Below are 24522 nucleotides of genomic sequence, written 5' to 3'. Positions count from 1 at the left end.
ATTAGAAGTGCTAATGGAAAATCTTTTGTGAATATGCATTTATGCCATCAGAAAGCCATACATCATATGATATCTTTGTACGCCTTGTGGGTACACAGAGAATTTATATTTATTTAATGCAACGTTATGGGTTTTACATGTCCTGTTCATAATACGGTAATCATTGCAATATTAATTGAGCATTTTATGCTCAAAGGAGGGAGTGCCATGATTATATAGATATGTTGATTTCAGTGACGTTGTAGTTAATAAATAATAACATGTAGTCAACAATAGGTCTCATAACAACAAGAGGTATGCCGAAGCTTGGGCCTTCTCCAAGGAGGGAGTGGTCCAGTTTTAGATATTAGACGAATAGAAGTGGATGAATATGTCAGAACTCTGAGTAATATTATGCACGTTTTGTCTACACAGCAGGCTAGGAAAACTACAGAGATACCAGACGAGACACCAGAAGAGACTCCTGTTCGGCCAGGTGATTGGGTGAGGGTGAAAGTTCACAAAAGACAGTGGGCTCATCCCCGGTGGACGGAAGCGTGAAAGGTTGTAACAAACTTCACACGCGCTCCGGTTTAAAGGTAAAGAAAAAGGAGCAAATTGACACCACCTCACACATAGTCACCCTTCACTGGCAACTTCCAGAACATTATTGGGAGTTAGGACTGATTTGGCAGAGCTGGAACAAAACAATAAATAGAAATAAGATAAAGATAGAAACAGCTCAAAAGACAAATTGTCTATAGATTTTTATAGATTGTACATTAATGTGAAAACCTATTTTTTTGTTTTACATCTGAAAAAGAGTCAAATTTTTTGTATGTTATTTTTGTACTCATTATTTAAATTCTGTAACGGACACAACCAGGGATAAAATAGAGATGATGACAAGAACAAAGCCAAACCAATTGTGGGGTCCCCTAGGGATAAGAGTCAGAATAACATTGTTGATTGTGCTCATTACACTTGGCACCTTTCTGGTTGGAAGGGGAGTACAATAACAAGTAAAACATGGAACCATTAGTTCACTCATAGAGAATGCCCACATCACTAACAAGACTCCAGTTGTGTTTCACAGACTTTCACTTATCCCCAGAGCCAAAAGATCAGCTGAGCAACAAGAGGAGGAATTAGAAATACTCGGTCCCAAACAAGAGGCGGTTATAATCAAGATGATTCACCCCCCCTATATGCAGTTCTTGTATCAAATGATGAGACGGGTTTAAGTGATCGGGATATGTAAGTGATGGGGATTTACAGATTAGGGGAATCTCTAAATACACTGGATCCATGTTTTAGTCCGTACCAGAAACACCCCCTGTTAAGCTATGAACAACCGACTGGTGACCTGAGCACAATTATTGAAAATTATTGTTAGACACAGGCTACTAACCCACAAGTACAGCTTTGTATGTACAAACTCTATGAACAAGATTCCCCAGCAGATAGTGGCGACATTGCAGATATGTCCAGTCACAAAAGTTACTACCGTTCTAAATAACAGTGAGATTTAAAGTGATGGAGAAAATATGGAGACGTTCTTTTATAGTGTGTGAAATATGTGGCGCTTGAAACATGTAGGTATTTAAATTTATAGAAGAAAATGGTTTCCTGAAAGAGTTAATTGGAGTAAACATGTTACAGTGGGTGGAAGCAATGTTTAGGGATATGGTAAAATTATTAGTAGACATGAATTGTGTTTAGATGACATTTAACAACTAAGATGGATAGTAAGATTAGGAAAATAGAGTGGAAAAGGTTGGATTTATTTTACCTCAGTGTGTTAGAATTAACTATAGATAATGTGTCCCGAGATCTCTCTCTCCCTCCGCCTGTCAGAACGCTACGACCCCAACTTCCAAGCAGACAAAAGACCTCACCACGGAAGACTCCTCCTCCTCCATCGAACAGACAGAGAAGCAGAGCTGAACCATCTCCACCTGAGGAATCCAGAACTACAGGTGACATAAAAAGGCACACTCTCATCGGTCCCCCACAGGACATGAAGTTCCAAGCTGAGCCACAAGATTTGGGCACAAGAGCAGAGTGTGGGACATGAGAGCGGAATACGCCCTCCATGCAACCAGTAGAGACTGTAAAGGAGGAGATGAAAAGCAAAGCAGTTGGGCCACTGAAAAGAGTTACAGCGGAAGGATCCAAGAGCAGATGGACTGAGGAGAAGGTGGACGGAGGAGAGGAAAGGACGGAGGAGTTGGCATGGTCCGGCAGAACGTGAGGGGGTCGTGGCTTGACAACCAGAGGGGGAGAGAAGGAAAACGGGAGTGAGTGAGTTTACACATAAACACACTTATTCACCAACGAGAAATACGTAAAGAAAAAATATTTATTAGCCATGAATTAATCAATTGGTGAATTTGTAAAGAAAAAAAGAGGAAACTATTAGATAACCCTAAAAACACACTGAGGGTAGAACATATTATTCAATCTTTTCATCATATGAACAAATTATTCTTTAAGAGTTTTTTATTCATGTGTGAATTTGGGGAAGATTTAACTTGTTACAGTATAGACCTACAGTTTAAAGGGATGGTTTTAGTAACCACTCTATAAAAGCAGACAAATCTTTATTTGTATGGAAAATGTTAAAGGTAGAGCTAGTACCAAGCCAAATATAGTATTCCAATCTAGAGTATTGATTTCTCCATTGTAGCATGGTTATTACCTCAGGAGGGAAGATGGAAATAACATTTGTTTTTCGTCCAAGATGTAGAGTTTTAAAAAGACACTGGGCAAAGAGAGATTACACATTTTAATTTAAAAAAACTAATATAATTGGGAGTAATACATGGGGGGCCTTGGATCACTCATTGTTATGGTGCATATTGGTTACAACAAATATCGTTCAGGGAGAAGGGGTCGCTCAACCCACCCTGCAGATGTTTTAAATCTTACTTGCAGCTTCACAGGGAGCGCATGGCACCAGAGTATGAGTTTTAAAAGACACCATTTAATCAGTGATGACCTGACATTTAGAGATGTTATTTAAAGGAGAAACATATCTGCCATAAGTGTAAATTCCTGAATTAAACTACAAACCATTAATGAAATGACTTCTGTTTTTAAAATCCTTGTTAAAGGAGGGAGTAATTATCACATGCTCGGGCACCCAAGGTTCCACACACTGTTAAAGGGGTTAGCATAGCTATTTAAGTAGACCAGAATTAAAAATAAATTAGTATAATGCGTTATTGATATTCCACCGTTTTCCACACCATTTCAGGGACTTTATCACTGCATTAGAACAGACCACCCAAAGGTACTGAGTAGGAACTTTGTGATGAAATTCTACAACTGTTGTAACTGACCAAAATCTTCTCCCAGAAATGACTGTCTAGAATGCCGTACCCCAGAGTAGAACGTACAACGGCCCCTTCTAGAGAACATATTACTTTCATACCTTAAATGGTATGAAAGGAGGGAGGGTCAATTTCTCATGAGGAGACAGTTACAAATGCTAGCAGAACAAGACGACCAACCCCCGTAGATGTTGATGACAATGATGAGTTAGTTTAAATGATATGGATGTTCGGAGATGAGATTGATCAATGAATGTCCAGCAGATGTGATTCTTTAAATGATGAAATAATGTGAAGAAGTGAGCAAAATTAAAATGGAGTGAATCCATTTCAATTTACTTCATACTATTCCAAGATAGTATATTTTTATTATTCCAATGAATTTTACACTATTCTAAGATAGTCCATTTTATTTGACTTTATTATTTTTATATTATTCTAATATGGTAGATTTCATGTTGTATAAATCATTGCTATTCTAAAATGGTTTGTTTCTTTTCACTTTGTAAAAACAAGTGCCTTAACACTGAGCGTCGTATGAGAACGGTTTCTGTGAAAGGAGGGAGGAAGAAATGTTCTGATACCAAGCCATTGCTGCTATTTTGAAGAATGATATTGAATGCAAACACTAGAAGTTATACACAAGGGACAACTTTTATGTTTGAGCACAGGCAAATAATTTATTTTGTATTTTTGTAAAGTTAAGCCTATTGAACCATTCCATTTTGATTGCATGTTTGTAATATGAGATATGTACTATGCGAAGTTCAGATGAAGAACTCATTGATTTCAGTATTATACACACCTTTTAGGTGTGTAAGGAGGGAGTGTTAGAAATTAAAAATCAATGTTTTGATGGTATAATGTAGCTTAAACATACCGTCAGTTTAAACGCTCTTTTATACTGAAAAACCAGAAATTCTTGTGCACAAGCAGTTAAGCTTTTATTCTGAAAATCCTTAATCTACGGTTAGCATTTAGCATGTGGCTAATATACGATTTCCTAAAGAGGTGAATTGAGTAGCAAAATGACATGGAGTGGTGCAAACCGAAACCTACTGATTTAACACTACAACTATAGATGTCGAGATACTACCATGCTGAATATTGAATGAAAGTACAGTTTATTTGAATACATTATTGTTTACAGACGAGAGTAGCATGTGACAACATCCGGAAACCAAACCAGCCGTGAAGTATTTTCTGTATATTTTGGAGTATTGATTACAGCGTTTAGAATGTGTTACATGAAAAGTGATGAAAAAGAATATGAGGAGAAAAGGCGGGTTAAGCATATATTGAATGTGAAAAGTACCAATCCTCTGTTTAAATGCAACAACGGACATTAGAGACGAGGCGAGCCGGCTGGCGGGGAGGAACCAGCAGAGGATATATATAGCAGCACCGGACGAGGGATTGGCTCTCTTCTCTTCTTGCTCAGGAGAGCCAGATCACAGCTGTTTTCTGCCGGAACAATATTCTGTCTGTAACACTACTGCGCCTTTTTTAATTAAAGTATCCCATTTGAATCTTTTCAGAGACTCCATTTAGTCTCATTTTAAAGCTTCTCTCCTGGACGCGAGAATAAAGAACATATTTAACAGTCTACCTGACTTAATATTTTCTTGTCAAAACAAGATATTCTATTCACGTTAGACTGTGTATAATAATCATGTTGATTCAACACATTATTTCTCAGTTACTGTAATACCAATTTATTGTGTAATGTTAAGTAATTTTATCATGTTCTGGTTACTAGATTTTTATCAACAAATCCACTTGATTTCTTCATGCTAATATTATTCCAATGTATAACGTAAGTTTATACAATTTTAATATGTCTTTACTATCCGAGTTAGGTCTATACATTTAACATGATTTGTTACTTCTATCAAATGTATTGTGCATAGTTTCCAATGGACGCAAATATAAAATCAATTCTGTAACAAAATGGTTTATTGAGCTTTAAATAACTATCGTCAAGTTTGCTGACGACACCACTGTGGTGGGGCTCATCTCAGGAGGAGACGAGTCGGCCTACAGGAGTGAGGTACTGAAGCTCTCAGCGTGGTGTTCATTGAACAACCTGGCACTGAACCCCACAAAAACCAAAGAAATCATCGTAGACTTCAGGAGGAATACTACCGACCTCGCTCCCCTCGACATTAACGGCGAGTGTGTGGAGAGGGTCCACACCTTCAAGTTCCTTGGCGTCCTCATCACCAACAATCTTTCCTGGAAGGACAACACCACAGCTGTCATCAAGAAGGCCCAGCAGCGTCTGCACTTCCTGAGGGTGCTCAGGAAGAACAACTTGGCCACTAAGCTGCTGGTGACCTTCTACCGCTCTACCATCGAGAGCCTACTGACATACTGCACCACAGTGTGGCACGCCAGCTGCACTGAGGCCGACGGGATGAGGCTCCAGAGAGTCGTAAAAGCAGCACAGAGGATCATCGGCTGCCCTCTCCCCTCCCTGATGGACATTTACACCTCCCGCTGCCTCAGTAGAGCCAAAAACATTATCAAGGACAGCTCACACTAGGCATGGGCGGTATCATTTTTTTCATACCGTCATACCTTGCTGACATCATACCGTGGTATACGGTATATGACGGTATCAGTCCCAATTTAAGGGGTCATTTCTCCCAAAAAAAAATGTTTTACTCACTATATCAACAGCCCCACCAAAAATATTTTCCACCAGCCGCCACTGACGGTATGACTTGGGTCGACTTGAGTGTGGTGGCGTTCGGCGGCAAATAGATGTTTCGAACGGTATATTATATGTTCGGTGTAAAATGCAGCCCGAGCCGGTAGACGCTCGCAAAGTGCCGCGAAGTGCGCGCAAGTGCAAAACAAGGGCTGCATACATGACACATTGTGCAAATGGCACATTTTGAGATCGGATACAGGACGCGTTTGTAGAAGTCCAACGTTGTTTCCATAGTGAGCTAAGTTAACAATATATCATCATACATAAACATTTTCCGGGAGTAAATACTTGACTTATTGAATAAAGTTTGCTATATTCACTAACTAGTTTGGCAATATTATTCTGTGCATGTGTTAAGAACCTTATTTCCATTTGATTCTTTGGATTACTCGCGTGAATGTTTAGCACGTAAATGCTTTCGTTTTTAAAACCGTCCGACCTCGACTACAAAACCATCAACCAGTTGCATAGGATTAAAAAATGTCAACACTCACTCACCCTGTCTTAAACATTCCCAAAGAAGTGTCTGTCTCTCGTTGTGCTGGATGAAGTCACTGGCGACGAGTAAACCCAAAATAGTCCCAAACAGGGACAGAGGCATTTTTCTTTTTTACTAGTTGTCCGAGTTCGGGGCCGGCAAATGCTGCCGCCATCTTGCTCAGCTCAGCTCTGTGCTGAGCTCTGAGAGCGGGAAAGACGGACTGCCCTCCCCTGCCCTCTGCTGGCGCGTGTTGTGCATTACAACCAATGTCGTCCCTGTCAAAACTCCGTGTCAGTGTAATAGAGAGGCGAAGTCACGCCCATCTACTTCCGGTCCATGGGACCCCGGAAGCGAAAAATTATACATTGAATTCAATGGAGAGAGAAAACGTATCTTTTGATCCCGTTTGAATTGTGCCACGAACTACACATATGATGTTTGTCAATCTTAAACAATCATTTCCATGTCAAAAAAGTCACATTTTGTCGTAAAACTGTTGAAATATAAGACTATGAAAAATACGCGACTACAAAGACTACAAATCCCAAATCCCATTCTGGGTCGCGCATGTGATGTCACAGGCGATAATGCTCCAAGTGGTTGCGATTCGTAATTAAAGCGAAGAAGAAGATTTCATAACTGATTTATTCCCTCCAATAAATATAAGAGATTGCTCCAATAAATTCACTTTTATAAGATGCCTGTGTGCTTTGTACCACGTTGTAATCACAAAAGTGATCATACCACTTGCTCGTTCTATCGCTTCCCGTCTTATGAAAGGACCAGGAGTCGCTGGATCAGACATATCAGGTAATATCATAGGTAATATACATGTTGTGGATGGAACATAGTCAAGTTAGCTACCTAGCTAGTAGTGAGCACGTTAGTTAGCATTACATTACTTAGCCTTGTCATTTTTAGTAGCCTTACCATGAAGTTATTATTTTATTACATGAAGTACACCAACATGTTAAACAGTAAGATTAGTCATCATGGTAAGTATTTCGTGAAACATTTGAAGAGTAGCCTACTGCGCCCTCCACCGAGTGCTAAGGAAGCAGTTCAGGGAGAGTCGAAGGAAGGCAGGCAGGCAGGGAGCTTTGCATGACATTCTTCTGGACATGTGTCATTGTGATGACAGTGAGGGTGAGTCAATCTGTTTGTTGGAAAGACAGTAGTTGAGTGATTACTGAGAGAAAATTATTAAAAGAGATAATTATTCAGTGTTGTTACTTTAAAGTGTTGTTACTGACCTTTTTCTCTTTTATTTTCTTTACCTCACCTGTAACTGCTGAGACCCTGAGGAACATGCACACTGGACTGACCTGCTCTGGCAACCTGATGTCCACTGTACGTAATAGTATTTGGTTATGGTATATTATTTATATACATCAAAGGCACAATGCACCCCCCAGAGAGACACATGTATTGAGTGTGATATTTTGCATAGGTCATGTGAAATCATCTTTACAGACTAGAAAACTGTAGGAGCGGCAACTTGTTTTGAAATTGAATTTTTAATATCCGATAATAAAGTTGATCTGTTTTCTTTATTCTTCTCTCTTCCCAGCTCCATCCATCACCGTTCTCTGTTCCTGCAGGTCCTGCTTGCTAATCAATGCTCATATGTTTTTACACAATTACAAATAAAGTCAATGTATTGTATGACATGAAGTTGTGCTTCATTCTGAGTCAATAATAAATTCATTCTGCCTTCAACTGCAAAATGATTGTGGACTGCACCGACATCCATGTAGCTGCCCCCCAGTAAGATGAACCAAGCAAAGCTGACACTCAACATACAGCTGTGCTCTTAAGTTGACATGAAGAATTTGTGAAATATTGGTAATTATTTGGAAAAAATGACTGACGATGCAGAAAACTTTTTTTATTTAGCAACAGTGGTCAGGTGAAGCATTTATCACTACATATGTGTCACACTTAAAAGGCCAAACACACTGGCCAAACACACCTCGTTTACAACTCCCCAGTTGACAGCCATGACTCCGTCTAAATTGTACCCCCCAAGCACCCTCTTCATGAGGGACGCGCATGGAGTGGATGAAAGTCCCGACAGCACAGCACCAAAATTGCTGGCTGTCAACCTGCCCTGCCTTTGTAACTGCCACTGAGGATTTGTCTGCTGTCCTACGGTGGCTGTCTGGATGGCAGCTTAATGGTCTCTGCTCAGTCGACCCCCATGCTCCTTCACCAGCTCCGGCACGTTGAAAATGGCCTGATGTTGAGGCTGCAGCTCCGGCTCAGGTGACAAAAGCCATGCCATGCCACGCTGCGCCCCTCAGTGCAGACCTGAACCAGTCTACTTCCTCAGTGGCGATGTCTCTGGCCAGTGGGTTGTATGTCTCCTCTTGCTGTTGGTAGAGTTGAGACACCGGCTGGACTACTTTTGAAGTGCCAGGCTTCCTCCACTGGCACTCAACTTCTGTGGAGCTGATCTGCCACATGGCAAATATTGCCAATGCTGCAGCGTGGCTGCATTTGTACATCCTCCGTGCACAACCACAGACAGCGCTCTGCATCGCGCCATCCTCTCCCATGTAGATCTGTACAAATAAAGTAAGTACCATGTTTGTTAACATGCTATAATAGATTGAATGAGCAATACAAGGATGGTCCAGATCTGGGGGTGGGAGGGTTTATTTTTCCATAGTTTTGTCCTCTTGTCTGATTGTTGTTATTGTTTGTTTTTTCTGAATTTTTTGTAATTTGTGTTGTATTGGTTGTGATTGTACATTGAATTTTTTTAAATGTGTATTACATTTTTGAAAAACATTTGATCAACAAAAAAAAATGTTTGGTCAGGATCTAGACTCAGTGTGTAGTTTATGAATTAATCAATGCTCTCTACATTAGGAAAACACATACCAGTGTACCAGAGGGAGTCACACACAGCTGTGCCTAGATAACCAAACAAATTGACAAGATAACCAAAATCCTTGAATCTACACACAGCAAATAAACTGAAATGACACAACGAGATGTAAAAAGGAGATCACACATATAGTCGATATAAAACTGGCCGCTTCAATCTGAAGAGCAACTAAAACAAAACACGGGAGTGTACCTTGTTCTTGTGAACACTAATGTTATCCACAGCATACACACCCGTATACAGTACACCCGTTCTAGGTTCTGATTGGCTCTCTAGGTTGGCATTCTAGCTTCTGACTGGCTGTCCAGGTTGTCAATCACAGCCGTGGTTCATATTATGCTTGTCGACTCGTAACATCGCTAAACTTTTTTTCTTGACGGTTTTCTCAGTCAACTAATGCTATTGATAACAGTAACATAAATTAACACAGCCCTGCACACTGCAGTCATTATATGCCGGTTCTGTGGTTCATCATCTTCTTTTTCATTCTCCTCCTTATTGACTGACATTAACCTGTTAACATTGCACTCATATTACTCACCGAAACCTTGTAAAGCCGGTCCCGCATGCTGGCTCTTACAGAACCGACTAACTCCCCTTTCGTGTATGTACAGCTCTCAACGTGCCCGGACTTGTAGTGATTTTCACCTCGTTTTATACTTTTATTCTCATTCTGAAAGAATGAGGTGAAATGTGCCAACGTGACGGCCATCTTTGTGTTGGTGACGCGTATTGTGCGGGACCAGAGACATGTAGTTCACTGAGCGGCTTAACACAAAAAAATGTGTTACTTCACAGTTTTACGACACATTTGAATTTTTTTGACTTGCAAAATGTTCTTTTAAATTGACAAACATCATATGTGTCATTCGTGGCACAATTCAAATGGGATCAAAAGATACGTTTTCTCTCTCCATTGAATTCAATGTATAATTTTTCGCTTCCGGGGTCCCATGGAGGCTCCCGGAAGGGGAGGGACTTCGCCTCTCTATAGAATGAAACGCATCTGTGATTTGGCGCACAGTCTGTGACGTCACAGTATTGAAAATCATACCGACGGTATTTCGAAATACCCTGGTATACCGTAATACCGTCAAACCGCCCAAGCCTAGCTCACACCCCGGCTTTCACATGTTCAACCTGCTGCCCTCCGGCAGGCGCTACAGGTGTATCAAATCCAAAACAAACAGACTCAAAGACAGTTTTTTCCCAAGAGCCATCATTGCTCTTAACACCTGACATGTGAATCAATGTGACTCTGTACATATACATATATATCATTACTATTATTATTATTATTATTATGAATACACACTATTATTATTATTATTTATTACATTACAGATTTTATTTTTATACTCCTGGAAATAATTACTGCACTTTATTCTTTATTCCTTTATCCCTTATTCCTAAGTATGTATGCTGCGTGTATTTTGTTGTCTTATGTTGTGATGTTTTGTTTTTGTTTTGATGGCACCCTTGAAGGGAGAAGCATTTATCTCATTGTACATGTATAATGACATTAAACTATTCTATTCTATTCTAAAAACAGCATCACAAGTACCACAATTTCAAGCGAACAAAGCAAAAATAGAGCTAGTGCTCTGTTGTCAATTTGAATAACAAAAGTGACAGTAGAATCTCTGGATTTACAAACAAAAACAAATAATTTGTGAAGGATTAGTTGAATTATTTGAAGTATTAAAGTAACGTTTTATGGCAGGAAAGTTAAATCTGGTATATTCATTTTAATGTCACCTTATATATATTCATGTGTGTTAAATTTTGAAGGGACAAAGTATATTTTCCCTCCCTAATATATTGAGGTGAAGTCTTTGTGTTTAGAGAGGGATGCAAGCAGGAGACATCCTAATTTGGGGATAGCTCCAAAACTCTGGAATGTTTCCCTCATAAAAGAAGAGGGTGCGTTACACATGCTTAGGGTAAATGTGTGTGTTTTCATTGCAGTAAATATATGTGCTGCTTGATTACAGTTCAACTATACCTCTGTTTTTATTCTTTCATGTGCGGGTACTAAATGGCTACAAACATTGTGGAGAAATTAGCTTAAACATGTTTTATTACTCTATATGAAATGGAAGCAGCCTTTATGACAGGGACGAGAGAGCTGGGGGAGGGGACATTCTTCTTAAGATTTTCAGCATGTCAAATGATCAGGGAAATCTACTTGTTTTCTAAATAGATGTGTGTGGTTAATTACTTTGTATTAATAATAACAGTATGTGTAAAGGAAGCTGGAAATATACAATGTGAAACCTTTTATTTGAAGTAAAGATGTGAACAATAGCTCAAACAAATGGAAAGGCGGTAGGACAAATGAGTGTGTTCTCTATATTAGGCCTGTGTGAAGTTTGACTATTTGAAAAGCATCTCTAATACTGCTTAAGAGCATAGGTAATGTGTTCCTCGTTATTATTGATATGAAAGTGATTTACATGTATTACGTATATTTAGCCAACTATAACAACTATATCTTAAAACATACTTTTAACTTGTGTGTGGTAACCTGAGGGGGGGAGATGGACTCAGGGACAAAGGGCCATAAAGGGGATGTGTGTGTGCTGGCTGCAAGATGTGAAATAAGATAAGGAAACTTGTTGTTTAGAGCAGGTTCGTACCAGACACCAAAAGGTGTCTGGTCTTCGTCAAACTGAAAGAGACTTTTTGTTTCCGGGTTTCTTCTGCTGTGTCGCACTGATTGGGTGCGACAGGCCATGTGTTGGTCTCTCCCAATAAGATGACCTCTGGGGGAAAGCACGCACACACCTCCTCCTGTGTTTTAGTATGAAAGCCTGTGTTTTCCTTTGGTTCGCGCTCTTGTTTTTGACTGGCCGTTACTGAGACCTGTCTCACACGTGGTAGAACCTGAGCCCGGAGTACTCTGCAGAGTGCTTCGTGATTCGATGATGTATTTGTATTGTTACCTTGTATCATTAAAACAAGATTATTGTTTCACTTGCGTTCTGGTGTTTCTTAATCCCTTCCTTTTTACGAATTTACCCAGCTTATCAAACGACACGCGGAGACGAGGTTGGTTTTAAACATCCTCCAAATCTCCAACATTTGTCAAACCCGTTTTAACTGTCTTCCCTGAGGAATAAACATAGATCATTGCAACAAATAAAAAACAGTTTTGTTTTTTTAATTGTCTTAAGAGCAAAACAACACAAAAGGCTATAAACCTTTAAACTGTACTTTCGTGTCTGTGGTATAGCGATACCCCAAAATACCCTGAGAATGGTTAAAACTTCTTGGGTTACAAACATTTGAACTGTACTTTCATGTCTTATGTAAATGAGAACATAAGAAATATATATAAACAGTAAACACATAAAAAGTCTTTGGTACAGCGATACCCCAAAATACCCTGAGAATGGTTCAAACGTTTTGGGTTCAGAGCAGTAAAACAAAGTTTAAACCCGTTTGAATAAGAGCTTAATAATTGAAATAAAGTCTAAATGGTATAATAATCCCAAAGAAACCTTGAACCGAATGTCTTATGGTTCATCGCTCGCGGCGCAGTCTCTCTAACCCTTTTACTGAAAGAGCCTGTTTTTCAGAGCAAGTGTTTTGTTGGAAAGTTTGCCGCTTTCCAGTTCCATGAAAATCTTTTGTACCACCTCAAAAGTGTAGCGGCGGTCAGCAGGGTAGTTGAAATTAAGCGCATACATCAGTCCGAACAGCATTGCAACGGCTAATGCTACATTATCAAGGTTAGGCAACACCTTGATGCCTTCAAGGACAATTCCAATGTCCTCTGGTTCTTCACTTGAAGCATGTTCTTTTAGAACATAAATCGCAACTGTCGTGTTCTCAATGGCCTCGGTGATGGCACCTTCATCCATGCCCTGAACAAAAATAGACAAAAGGAAGGTTAAAAAGACCTCGTAAATCAGTCCTATTGAGAAAATAAAATATGAAACTGGGAAGACGACTTAGTATACATCTAGATATGTCAGGGTGAGCATTATAAATGAAAGTAAATGTAGACAAAAATATAAATAACTAAAAGCAGAACATTAATCAAACAATTCGGTTTTTCTTTTAACTAGTTACACCTCACGGAGTAACTGCTTGTTACTTGTGAGATATTTGTTAATCATGTTGAGCTTTCTTTCACACTAGTTGCCTTATTCAACTTACTAGTTCGACAAAATGATCACTAATGTATATGTGTGCATATTCAACCCAGTCTCATGGCATTTCGTGCTCACCAACACGATTTTTAATCTATCGATTCGTGTTCACCAACACGATTTTCCCCTTTTTTTCGTGTTGCACAGCACGATTTTAAAAGCAATGTATTTTTATTGGTAGTCTTTCCCCTTTTTTTTCGTGTTGCACAGCACGATTTTAAAAGCAATGTATTTCTGTTGGTAGTCTCACGGCATTACTTGTTATAGGAAGACCGGAAGCTGTGTGGTTCATAAAAACATGTTCTTACTCAATATCAAGCCACGATTATTGCTTTTATTTAAAATCGTATCATTTCGGACTTTTGTTTCCGTCTGTGAGGAAAATAATTTTTCCTTCTAATTTGTTATTCTTTTCAAAATAACTGAAGTATTATTTGAATTATTTGAAGTATTAAAGTAACGTGTTATGGCAGGAAAGTTCAATCTGGTATATTCATTTGAATGTCACCTTATATAGAATGTGTGTTAAACTTGTGATTTCTGCATTGAGTGACTTCTGCCTAGCAGATACCAAGAAGAGGCCCCTAGGGTCTCTCTGTTAATTATCAATAGTCCTTGCAATCAACAGGGGAATTCCCAGATACATTTTCAGATATAAGGCAGTTAAAGTCTTGTAGAATTAATGATTTATCTCCTACAGACCCCAAAAGAGGCCTTGAGATTTGGGTCACCCAGCAATAAACGAGATAAAGGTCCTTTTGAGCTTATCAATAAAATGTATTAATTCCTAGTAAGCTGACTTTGGGGTGAAGGGAAGTTCAGGGAAGCCATTAAGCGATAAGAACAATTAACTTCTGTTAAAGATACATGATACGATGTTTGTGTGTGTTGAAGATGTTTAGGGGGAATGAGTATGTGTCCTGTCAAAGAGTCCTCTGTCATGACTCCAAATCATTGATTGGGGGATCTGCCTGAGGGCAGAGGGACAAACACACACACACACACACACGCGCACAGAAGCAACATGGAATCAACAACTGCGAACTTACTACCTGGAGTCCCGCACAGAAGGGAAACCAACCAATGAAACACTACCAACTCACTGTCTAGCTCGCTCAGAAGTGAACTCTGTGTATAAATGTTGTGATCATTTTGAAGATCGGCGCTCTTGTTTTTGACTTGCCGTTCCTGAGACGTGTCTCACACGGTGGTAGAACCTGAGCCCGGAGTACTCTGCAGAGTGCTTCGTGATTATGTGAAGTATTTGTATGATTTTGCTATTAAAGCATATTATTGTTTAACCCTTATCCTGGCTGCTTTGAATTTTTCCTTCTTTTGAGAACCCGCTCATATAGGAACGGCGCGGAGCAGAGATTCTGCCCCAACAATAACACACTGTTATTTAGTCAACAATAACATACAATTATCCTTGTTTTTATTTATTTGTTTAATTCTATAATCTCGGTCTTTTTTGCCGTCCTTCAGGAACTGAATTTCAAAAATAAAAATAACCGGAAACAGACGTAGGCCTATAAGGGACATTTCGAGCATCATTCAGTTTAGGATGGCCGAAGACACTACACTACCCATAATCCCCAGCTATCGTTTAGGACTACAGTCCCCGTGATTAAACTTCAAGTCGGGATTGGATGTTGGAGTGGCAGTGCGCCAAGGTTACGGAATCGAAACCGGATCGAACGCCGCCCCCCCTCAACAATTACAAGTTGCCGGTATTAAGCACCAATTATTAACCAATGAAAATGAACCGATTAAACATCTCTCTGACACAGTTTAAACGCATTTCAAGTGGAAGAATTGTTCGTGTCTCCTCTTCGTGTTTTTTTTTTTTTTACCATAACGGGTACTTTACACAACATTGAGTCAAACTTATCCTTGTTTTAATCCTTGTTTCATTTATGTTAAATTGTTGTTGTCGGTTAATTTTCCATTTTATTTATTTTGGTTTAAGATATCATTATTTTTTATTTATTATTATCATGTTAGATGTTTAAACTTTTCTGCATTTTATAAGGCAATATATACTTTTTTGTTTTTGTCCGTAGGCTACTTAGGTTATTAAAGAGTTATCGTGTCAAAATATAGGAAATGTATTAATATTTTATTGTATAATCGGTACAGGAAATTACATCATTCAGAGCACCACCTATTGGCCAAAGACGCTGCCACCGGCATTGCGATCCATCCTCTGACAAAGTAAGTTGGGTCAATAAAGTCTGATACATGTTTTGCTTAGATTTAATAATTGGGGCTTTTTTTTAAGCCTTTACTCGCATGGTTCATCATACATACTGAACTGTTCTAAGTCTGAGAAATGCTTTCGCCATAATCAGCAAAGCAACATTAATGTGAAATTATTCTTGCGGGCGGCTAGCTAGCTAGCTCACGTTCAACATAAGCTTAAACTAGTTTAGCTACATTTATATCAGCTCATAAGTGGTGTGTGAAAAATATTTGTCTTAATTACGGCTACATACGTCGGTGTTAAAGTGTGAGTTATACGTTATCTTAATCGCTTTTGTTTTACACAGTCTTTGACTATGTGTAGATGGAACTGTTGTAAAATGTGTCTTAATTATGTTTATTTACTTGTTCAAGGGCGTTATGACTTGCATCTGCCCCTATATGTCTGTCAAACTTGCCAGCAGCAGTGGACCCCCGACTTGAAAGTCCTCCTTAAGAGTGGATACTGGCCAGCTTCGGTCAGTATTTCCACACTTTACACCTTGGACCTCCTGAGCTCCTTTGAAGAGCTCAAGGTCATCTGTCCGGGATTCTCCAGACAGGCCTTTGCAAAGCTGCTGGAGCATCGCACAAAGTGTGGAGGAAGAGTAAGTGTAAATATTCTTTACCATATTATACATTATAAAATTTCCGTAAATAGACAAAATCACAGCAATATATGTAATTATCTTCTAGTCTGGACCTGTCAACGGAGATGCACTGCAGCGCAACTTTCTGGAGTTCTCCTATGCCTCGTATGAGGAAGACCAGCTCTGCTGTGGTGCTCCTTTCATCTGCCCTGCCTGCACGCCGGAGATGTTGGCTGTTTCTGCCGATGGAAACAGGAAGCTGTATCGCTTTCGGCGAAGTGGAAGGTGCTGTTTTTACAATGTTGTTATTTAACTTTTTTGATTACTGTTTATATTTCATGGATATATTTGCTAATCTTTTTTTCCTCAGTTCTGATGGCAGCGCCTTTTTTAATGGGCTCTTTGTAGCTGAAGGCAGTGCGGTGGCTGCATTTGTCGACAAAATACAGAGATCACTGAAAAATTCAAGTTTTTATTCGTCATTTTACCTTATAGGTATATCACAAAAATAGCCATGTATATCCGACCCTGACTTTCTTCAAATTCAGCTACTTCTCCTTACCATCTACTCCAAAATCAGATAATTAGAACAAATGGTGTAGATCGTGATTCCATTGCTTTTAACTGATTTGTCATGATGTAATGTGTGTCTTAGACCCAGGGAAGAGGCACATGTGGGGACTTCCAGTGGACAGCAGCGAGGGAGACGTCAAGGAGGGCTTCGAAGCTGGATGAAGAAGGGATGGAGGTGGCTGTATGTCGCCATGGGTTTCTTTTGAAGGCCTTAAATATGTACAGGGGGGAGATATTCGCCTACCCCCTGTATCTTCAAAAGGAACTCATGCCAGCCAAAGCCAAGTTCTTCGCCATGGATGTGGCTTGCAAGTACTGGCTGTACATGGAGAAAGCTGCAAGTGTCCTTCCTGCTCTCCAGGAGCTGACCACCATGAAGCCATTCCTCAGTGTAATGCATGCTCGAGCCCATGCTACCAAATGCGAGGTATGTGAAATATTTTTGTATCACGTACATTTATATTTGTTATATTTATAATACTGAAGTAGTAAATATCTAAGCTATACTGTTTAGTATAGTAGTATGTAGCCTCTTTGCACAACAATTCCAGCAACCTTTTCCCATCAGATTATATGGAGTGGGAAGAACCAGGAGGGAGCAGGGATGACCGCTGGGGAAGAGGTGGAGCAGGTCAACAGCTACCTGTCCCGTTGTGCCCTGACAACAAAATACATGTCCAAAGCAGGTGAGTGGAAGGTTTTGCCCTATTATTGCATACTTTTTTAGATGACACATCATAACCTCATTATTGCTTTCAAAAGCACGACTGGACATGCTCACAGTGCATGCAATGGGATGGAACAGGAAAAAAGGTGACTCCCTTCATCAGGCACTTTCCACAAGATATGTGAAGGTGAGCCTCCTATTAAAGGTGTTGTTGTGTCCTTTGTCATTTGCACATGGCTTGTTGTTAATCATAGCAAGTTTTAATCTTGATAAATGTCCATCGTCTACTGTTTATCAGACTAGTAAGAGGCTCCTGGAAGAGACTGCAAGTCTTGAGGAACTCAAGACGGAGCTACATTGTGTCTCAGATGACATAGTGTCGACGTGGATTTCCGACGTGAAGGAATGGGCATCTGGTAAGCACGACGAGATAACACCAGCTACATATCATTGTCCATGACTGTTTGAATTTACAGATTTGATCCTAAAGAGCAGCCAATTTTAAGGCAATAAGGCTGATTTTTCATGCCACGTAATGGGACCCTCACTGGATTTTAGTAGACAGGGACATCATCTTCAAGCAATAGCAAGCCAACTATGTGTCCATGTTTATCTCTGATATGTTCCAGTTTCCATAGTTGTACCATCAATTTGTGTTAAAAGGTGTTAAATATGTTGCACAACTTTGTTTCGCCATCGACTTCGAAGGAAGCTTGCAGACGACAAAAAGCGCCTTAATCAGGAGGTACTGAAGTACAACCAGCTGGTACACGACTCTGCCAGAGGCATAGATGTTGCTGCGGTGGAGCATTCCCTCTCATGTCCGCGCTGTGGCTGTGGGAAGTTCATGGCATGGGTCAGTTTTCAGATATTTCATAATAATTCATTTGAAGTTCTGTTATATGAAGGTATACCTTGCTGAGTTATGCACATATCATGTAGAGTGTTAGAACGTTAATTTAGTTTAAGGGTATATCCTAAGTTTTCTTATTGTGTATACATTTGATTATTTTGAAAATACATGTTTGGAGTTTTAAACATACTGTTATGCTATAATGAAAATGTGATTCATGTATATACATAACTGTGATTGGATTTTAGCTAACTTTACAGCCAAGAAAAAGATACTTGATCAAGTCATGCTTACACGGAGACTGCAAGAGGAGAAAGGCATCCTATTGTGGGAGATGGCGCAGCATTGCACATGGTTGCAGAACATGGCAGTTGCTATAAAAAATAAGGTGGCTGAGGAAGGTAAGTTGAAAGCAAAACTCAACCTACCTTGTAAAGTATGAGTTTTAAAGGAAAAAAAGTCAGCCCAAATCATTCTTGGTCACAGAAATTGGATGGAGTATAATGGCCTTTGCCCATTCGACCTGGCCATTTTACATAATGAAGTCCCTTGACAGTGACAATCATCTTTATATGTACATGGGAGAGAATATACTCCATTTAAGTGCTCTGGCCTCGTGAAGCAATCTTACTTTATAGTATGTCCATACTGTATAACAATATTTTGTGTATCTTCAGATGTAGACAAGGGGAATGGAGGACTTGGGTGAACCCTAAGAAGGAAGCATGCTGAGGCATTGGAGAGGTTGCAGGTGGTACTGCAGCAGTACAAGACTGCTTTAGGTCCTGATGCTTGTTTCCTTCAACATGAAGAGGAAAGTCAAAGTGGCCTAAGCAGTCCAGACACCAGTGAAGATGAAGAAGGAAACCTAATTTAGGTAATTTACTTATGAATTAATGTACAGTATCTTTGTTGATTTAGCCTCAACCTAGACATGTTGCTGTTACTTTTGTATTCATTAATGCTCAACATACATTGTGTATTCAAAAACCTCAAATTTGGTTTCTGATCTGCCCCTCTTTTTTGTTTCTCTGTATTTCCCCAGATTGCTGCTGCTCTCAAGCACGAATATCCGCAAAGACTTGATGTGCTATCAGAAATGTAAATACTTTACTGACTTTATATTTAGAGATTGTATTCATACTCCTCAATGGAAGATCACCCTTGAATATGTTGACCATATGACTTTTCCCTATGCTGCAGCATCAGGCCAAACATTTAACTTGTACACAACTTAAATTGTATTGAAGAAAATGCTCAGCGTCCCTGGAAGGCATCCTGAGCAATGAACCATTCACTTTTGATCCTTTTTGAAACACTAGAATGTAAATTCCTAAATCTCCAAGTATATCTTGCTGGTTACCATACAACTTGGTGAGCACATCATTGTCCAAGAGCAGGAGGTTTTTCCCTTTTTTCCCAGAACGGGATGCCTATGCATTATTATTTTCGATCTCTTACAGCAGTGGTTACCAACCTGGGGGTCGCCAAAGATTGCAGGGAGGGCGCCAGACCTCAGATGATTTGAGGCCTAATATCATATTTAGAATTAAAAAAAAATAAAATAAAAATGTACATATCATTTTTTTTTTACATATCATTTTTTTGTACATATTGTAACGCAATACATGATTGGCGCTAAAAGCGTTGTCTACATTACAATAAAATATAGAAATTAATTGATTAACTAAAATTAAAATTCAAAAGATTCATCTGATACTCCTCCGATTGGCGCCAACATTGAAGTTACTATGTCAGCTTTCATAATAATAACAGTTTGCTGCGCTTGCTAGCTAGCGACCGACTTCATAAGGTGAATATTTTTCGTCTAAAAATGTCTGAAAAACGTAAAGGAGATGACAGCTCATCTGCAATCAAAAAGAAAATGAGGACCTACCTAGAGAGCTATCTTAACTTCGGTTTCATGGAGGGAACGGACAAAACCCGCCCAGAGTGTGTGATATGCAGAGAGAAGCTAGCCAACGAAAGCATGAAACCCAGCAAAATGAAGAGACACCAACAGACCATGCACCCAGAAACAGTCGGGCGTGATCGGGACTTTTTCATAAAGAAACAACACCTTGCAAAGGCAAACAAGCCAATGGATATTAGAACAGCATTTGTTAGGGCTGGCAGCGATGCACAGAAGGCCACCGAGGCCTCTTTTGAATGTGCACTTTTAATAGCAAAGGCAAAGAAACCGCACAACATTGGCGAGCAGCTCATTAAGCCAGCTTGCATTAAGATGGTTGAGAAACTGTACGGCCCGCAGGTGGCGGAGAAGCTAAAAACTGTACCACTGTCAAACAATACGGTGAAAGACAGAATTGACAAGATGGCAAGTAACTGCGAGCTGCAACTGCTCGAAAAGCTTGGAAAGGGGCCATTTGCCATACAACTTGATGAAACCACAACTGTAGCAGACGAGGCTGTGCTGATCGTTTATGTGCAATATATCGATGGGGAAGATTTGAAGCAGGACATTCTTATGTCAGTCAACCTTACCACTACCACCCGGGGTGAGGACATTTTTACTGCAGTGGATTCTTACCTCTCATCCCACAATCTTTCCTATGAGAATTTAGTTGCATGTTGCAAAGACGGAGCTGCCTCAATGATGGGGAAAAACAAGGGATTTAACAGTCGCTTGAAAGAAAAGGCCCCACACTGCACAATATTTCACTGTGTGATACATCGCCAGGCCCTGGCCAGCAAGAAACTGTCAGAAGACCTCAGCGAAACACTCTCAACTGTTGTTAAAATAGTAAATTTCATCAAAGGTCGCCCCACCAACAAGCGTCTATTCGCAGACTTGTGCGAGGATGAAGCGAACCAAACCCTCCTCCTGCACACCGAGGTGCGCTGGCTCTCACGCGGCCGAGTGCTGGCACGCTTTGTAGAACTGAAGGAAAAAATTGAAGAGTTTCTACAAACTCGTAACCGCGCACTGTCAGAGCAAGTGACTGAGTCATTCTGGATTAAAACAGCATACCTGGCCGACATCTTCGGTCTCTATAATGAAACAAACAAGCGTCTGCAAAGCGTGGAGTCCAACATTCTCCAATGTAAAGAGGCGCTCGATGCATTTGTGCGCAAACTGGAGTACAGGGTCGGGAAAATGGAGAGGGGGGAGCTGCAACAGTTTCCACTACTGCTGAAACAATCCAAAAACAATCCTGAAACGGTGCCTGTGTCTGTACGTCGCGAGTTCATCCGCCATATGAACGCACTGCAAACGGAAATGCAATCACGGTTCGCTGACATAGACGAGTATGTCTCCAAGGAATTGTGGGTTTTAGATCCCTTTATTGCCAAAGTTGAGGATGTGGAATACCTGGATTGCGAAGATGAGCTCACCGACATACAAGCTGACTCGCTGTCAAAGAAATACTTCCAGGCAAAAGGATTAAAAAAGTTTTGGATTGTCAAAGGACCAAGCCTCGCTCCAAAGATCACACTGCATGCCACGACCAGGATTATACTCCCATTCAGTATGACATATCTATCCGAAACAGCCTTCAGCGCACTTGTTGCCATCAAAACAAAAGCACGCAACACACTGGACGCTCACAACGACTTTAGACTGGCTGTCACTCACATTACACCGGACATTCCATCCCTGGCTGCGGGCGTGCAAGCCCAAGGTTCACATTAATAAACCTACTTGAACCTCGTCTTCTCTCTGCTACCTGTTCCATGGCAGACAAGCATTTGATTTACCTGCTTAATATGCCAGTTTTTCATTTTTGTTTTATACAGGCCTATGCCACCATATTACCATTTTTGTATTAGACATAGTCTATTCTTTTGAAGTGTCCTGTTCTTCGACATTTGAAATAATTATGATGCATACTTTTGCAAGTTAGTAGCTAATAAAAACATACAAAGACAGAAATGTATCATTTTTTTCTTTCATAGAAATGTTTCTTCTGCGCGTAAAGTGTTGGTTTAAATTGGATTATTTGTCACAGTTGCTCCGATCAGATCGGTCTCCTCCATTTTGTAGATTATTTACAATTTTTGAATCCACATAAACACATCGCCAAAATCCGGCTTACTTTGAGCATGTGTTTTAAACAGTTGAACCCCTTTGTGAATTGTTTCCACTTGCGTCGTCCTTTAATTTCTTCATACAGCGGGCATCCAAATGAATTAATCCTGAGTCCAATAACCATCAAAGTCACTCCAATTATAGTGCTCCTTAATTACGCTTTCAAATACTTCACATTCATCCAGTTTGTGACAGTAATTTTAGCATTTTTGAGACTTTTAAACGTGTGTGTGTGTGTGTGTGTGTGTGTGTGTGTGTGTGTGTGTGTGTGTGTGTGTGTGTGTGTGTGTGTGTGTGTGTGTGTGTGTGTGTGTGTGTGTGTGTGTGTGTGTGTGAACCGCTGTTACCAGGCACGGCTGTCACTACCCGATCTGCCCCCCTGCCCGATCTGTACTGCGCATGTGCGAGATAAGTGGCGTTTGGCAAAGCAGAAAAAGAACACAAAAAAACGGGAGAGATGAGTTATTGTTATTACAACGTGACTTCACTATTATTTAACAACTCTTTTTATTGGGTTCTTTTATTTGGGGTTAAGTACATTGTCAGAATAAGTGAGACATGGATTTAACTTCTGTTAGACAGCTATATGCCATACATTTTTGCATACATTCACAGTAAATATTTATTCAGTATGATAGCTGCCAAACAGAAGTTAAATCCATTTCTCACTTATTCTGACAATGTACTTAACCCCAAATAAAAGAACCCAATAAAAATAGTTGTTAAATAATAGTGAAGTCACGTTGTAATAACAATAACTCATCTCTCTCGGTTTTTTTTGTTTTCTTTTTGTGCTTTGCCAAACGCCACTGTGTCAAGTGTCCTAGTTGGGTTGCCGTACGGAGTTGTCCAGTATGGCAGACCATCTCGCACATGCGCAGTACAGATCGGGCAGGGGGGGCAGATCGGCAACAGCAATAATTAAAGTTTCAAAGTTTTGGGGGGTCGCAAATTCCAACAGGAGTCATTTGGGGGGGCCCTGGGTGAAAAAGGTTGGGAACCCCTGTCTTACAGGATTTACCTGTCATTAACTTTATATGACTGCACCTGTTACACCGCAGGCCAATAACAGCTTTCCTCTAATTGTTCATTTTTGTTTCTTTTGCGTTACTTGCTTTAATTGCTTTCCTTTTTGGTCTCCAGCTATTAACCTGATTGATTGAAGTACTTCAATCAACATGTACAATGCACAGTCTTTAAGGATATATAATTAGGGACATTGAGATAAACAACAAATAGTTTATTTGGTGAATCACCTCATTGTTGTTCTCAAAACCAAATAATACATTGTTATAAATTGTTATATTTGATTTACACATAGAATGTACATGTTTAATATACATAGTTAAATCATTAAAAAAATGGTTGTGTTGTATGATTTCTTAATACTGTATGTTATAACCGTTTGCATAACTTGATTTTATGTTCCGTTGTCCATGCTTTTCATGTTAGACTAACCCCAACGCTCTAGAGTCAAGACATACACGCTTATGGTGGCCTTTTACTTGTATTGTGGTGAAACACATAAGTAAACCATTGCCAGAGAGGACCATTTTATTGTTTTAAAAACAATGTTATTGATGTGGTTGTTTGATGAATAAATATAAATTAAGCATACGTCTGTGGTACTTTTTGTTGTTTACATCACACTGCATTATAATGCGTTTGGAAATTAATTAATTTAGAAGTAACAATATGGGTTAGCACTTGAATATTTTTGTGAAGAGATTATCCTCATCCGGAACACTGGTTGTTGGTTTAAGATAAGATAGAACTTTATTGATCCCAATTTGGGAAATCTTTGCGTTGCAGCAGCATTAAAACACATGGCATTATACAATACAAATAAAAAGACAAGAAATAAAGAAGAAAATATACATGTTGAATTTACAAATAAGCAATAACAAGATATGCAAGGTATTATATTTACATAACTATGTGACAGATGGAATATTAAATATTGCGCTGAATATGTCAAATGTACAG

General features: G+C 39.6%; 3 protein-coding genes across 4 annotated transcripts in view; 2 read left to right on the top strand and 1 right to left on the bottom strand.

Annotated features, from left to right (window-relative positions):
- Window positions 1–24522, bottom strand: part of LOC307019435 (uncharacterized protein) — a 199019-nt gene that overhangs the window by 86113 nt on the left and 88384 nt on the right. The gene's annotated exons all lie outside the window — the stretch shown is intronic.
- LOC307019850 (uncharacterized protein) lies at window positions 16120–17127 on the top strand (the record flags this gene model as incomplete). The annotated part of the gene is made up of 5 exons (XM_079650953.1): window positions 16120–16123; window positions 16178–16410; window positions 16499–16677; window positions 17048–17066; window positions 17110–17127. The coding sequence occupies 5 exons, from the start codon at window positions 16120–16122 to the stop codon at window positions 17125–17127; spliced, it is 453 nt and encodes a 150-aa protein (XP_079507079.1).
- Window positions 17086–19882, top strand: LOC307020275 (uncharacterized protein). 2 transcript variants are annotated; one of them, XM_079651515.1, is made up of 8 exons: window positions 17086–17240; window positions 17327–17392; window positions 17534–17651; window positions 17728–17819; window positions 17931–18048; window positions 18734–18886; window positions 19163–19362; window positions 19531–19882. In XM_079651515.1, the coding sequence occupies exons 2-7, from the start codon at window positions 17339–17341 to the stop codon at window positions 19192–19194; spliced, it is 567 nt and encodes a 188-aa protein (XP_079507641.1). In that variant the 5' UTR covers window positions 17086–17240; window positions 17327–17338; the 3' UTR covers window positions 19195–19362; window positions 19531–19882. The 2 variants fall into 2 exon arrangements, with proteins under 2 accessions (XP_079507641.1, XP_079507640.1); XM_079651514.1 differs by having other exon boundaries at window positions 17086–17392.

This window comes from Notothenia rossii, assembly GCF_949606895.1.
Source record: "Notothenia rossii genome assembly, chromosome: 9".
NCBI lineage: Eukaryota > Metazoa > Chordata > Actinopteri > Perciformes > Nototheniidae > Notothenia > Notothenia rossii.
This window is presented reverse-complemented; position numbering and strand designations above follow the sequence as displayed.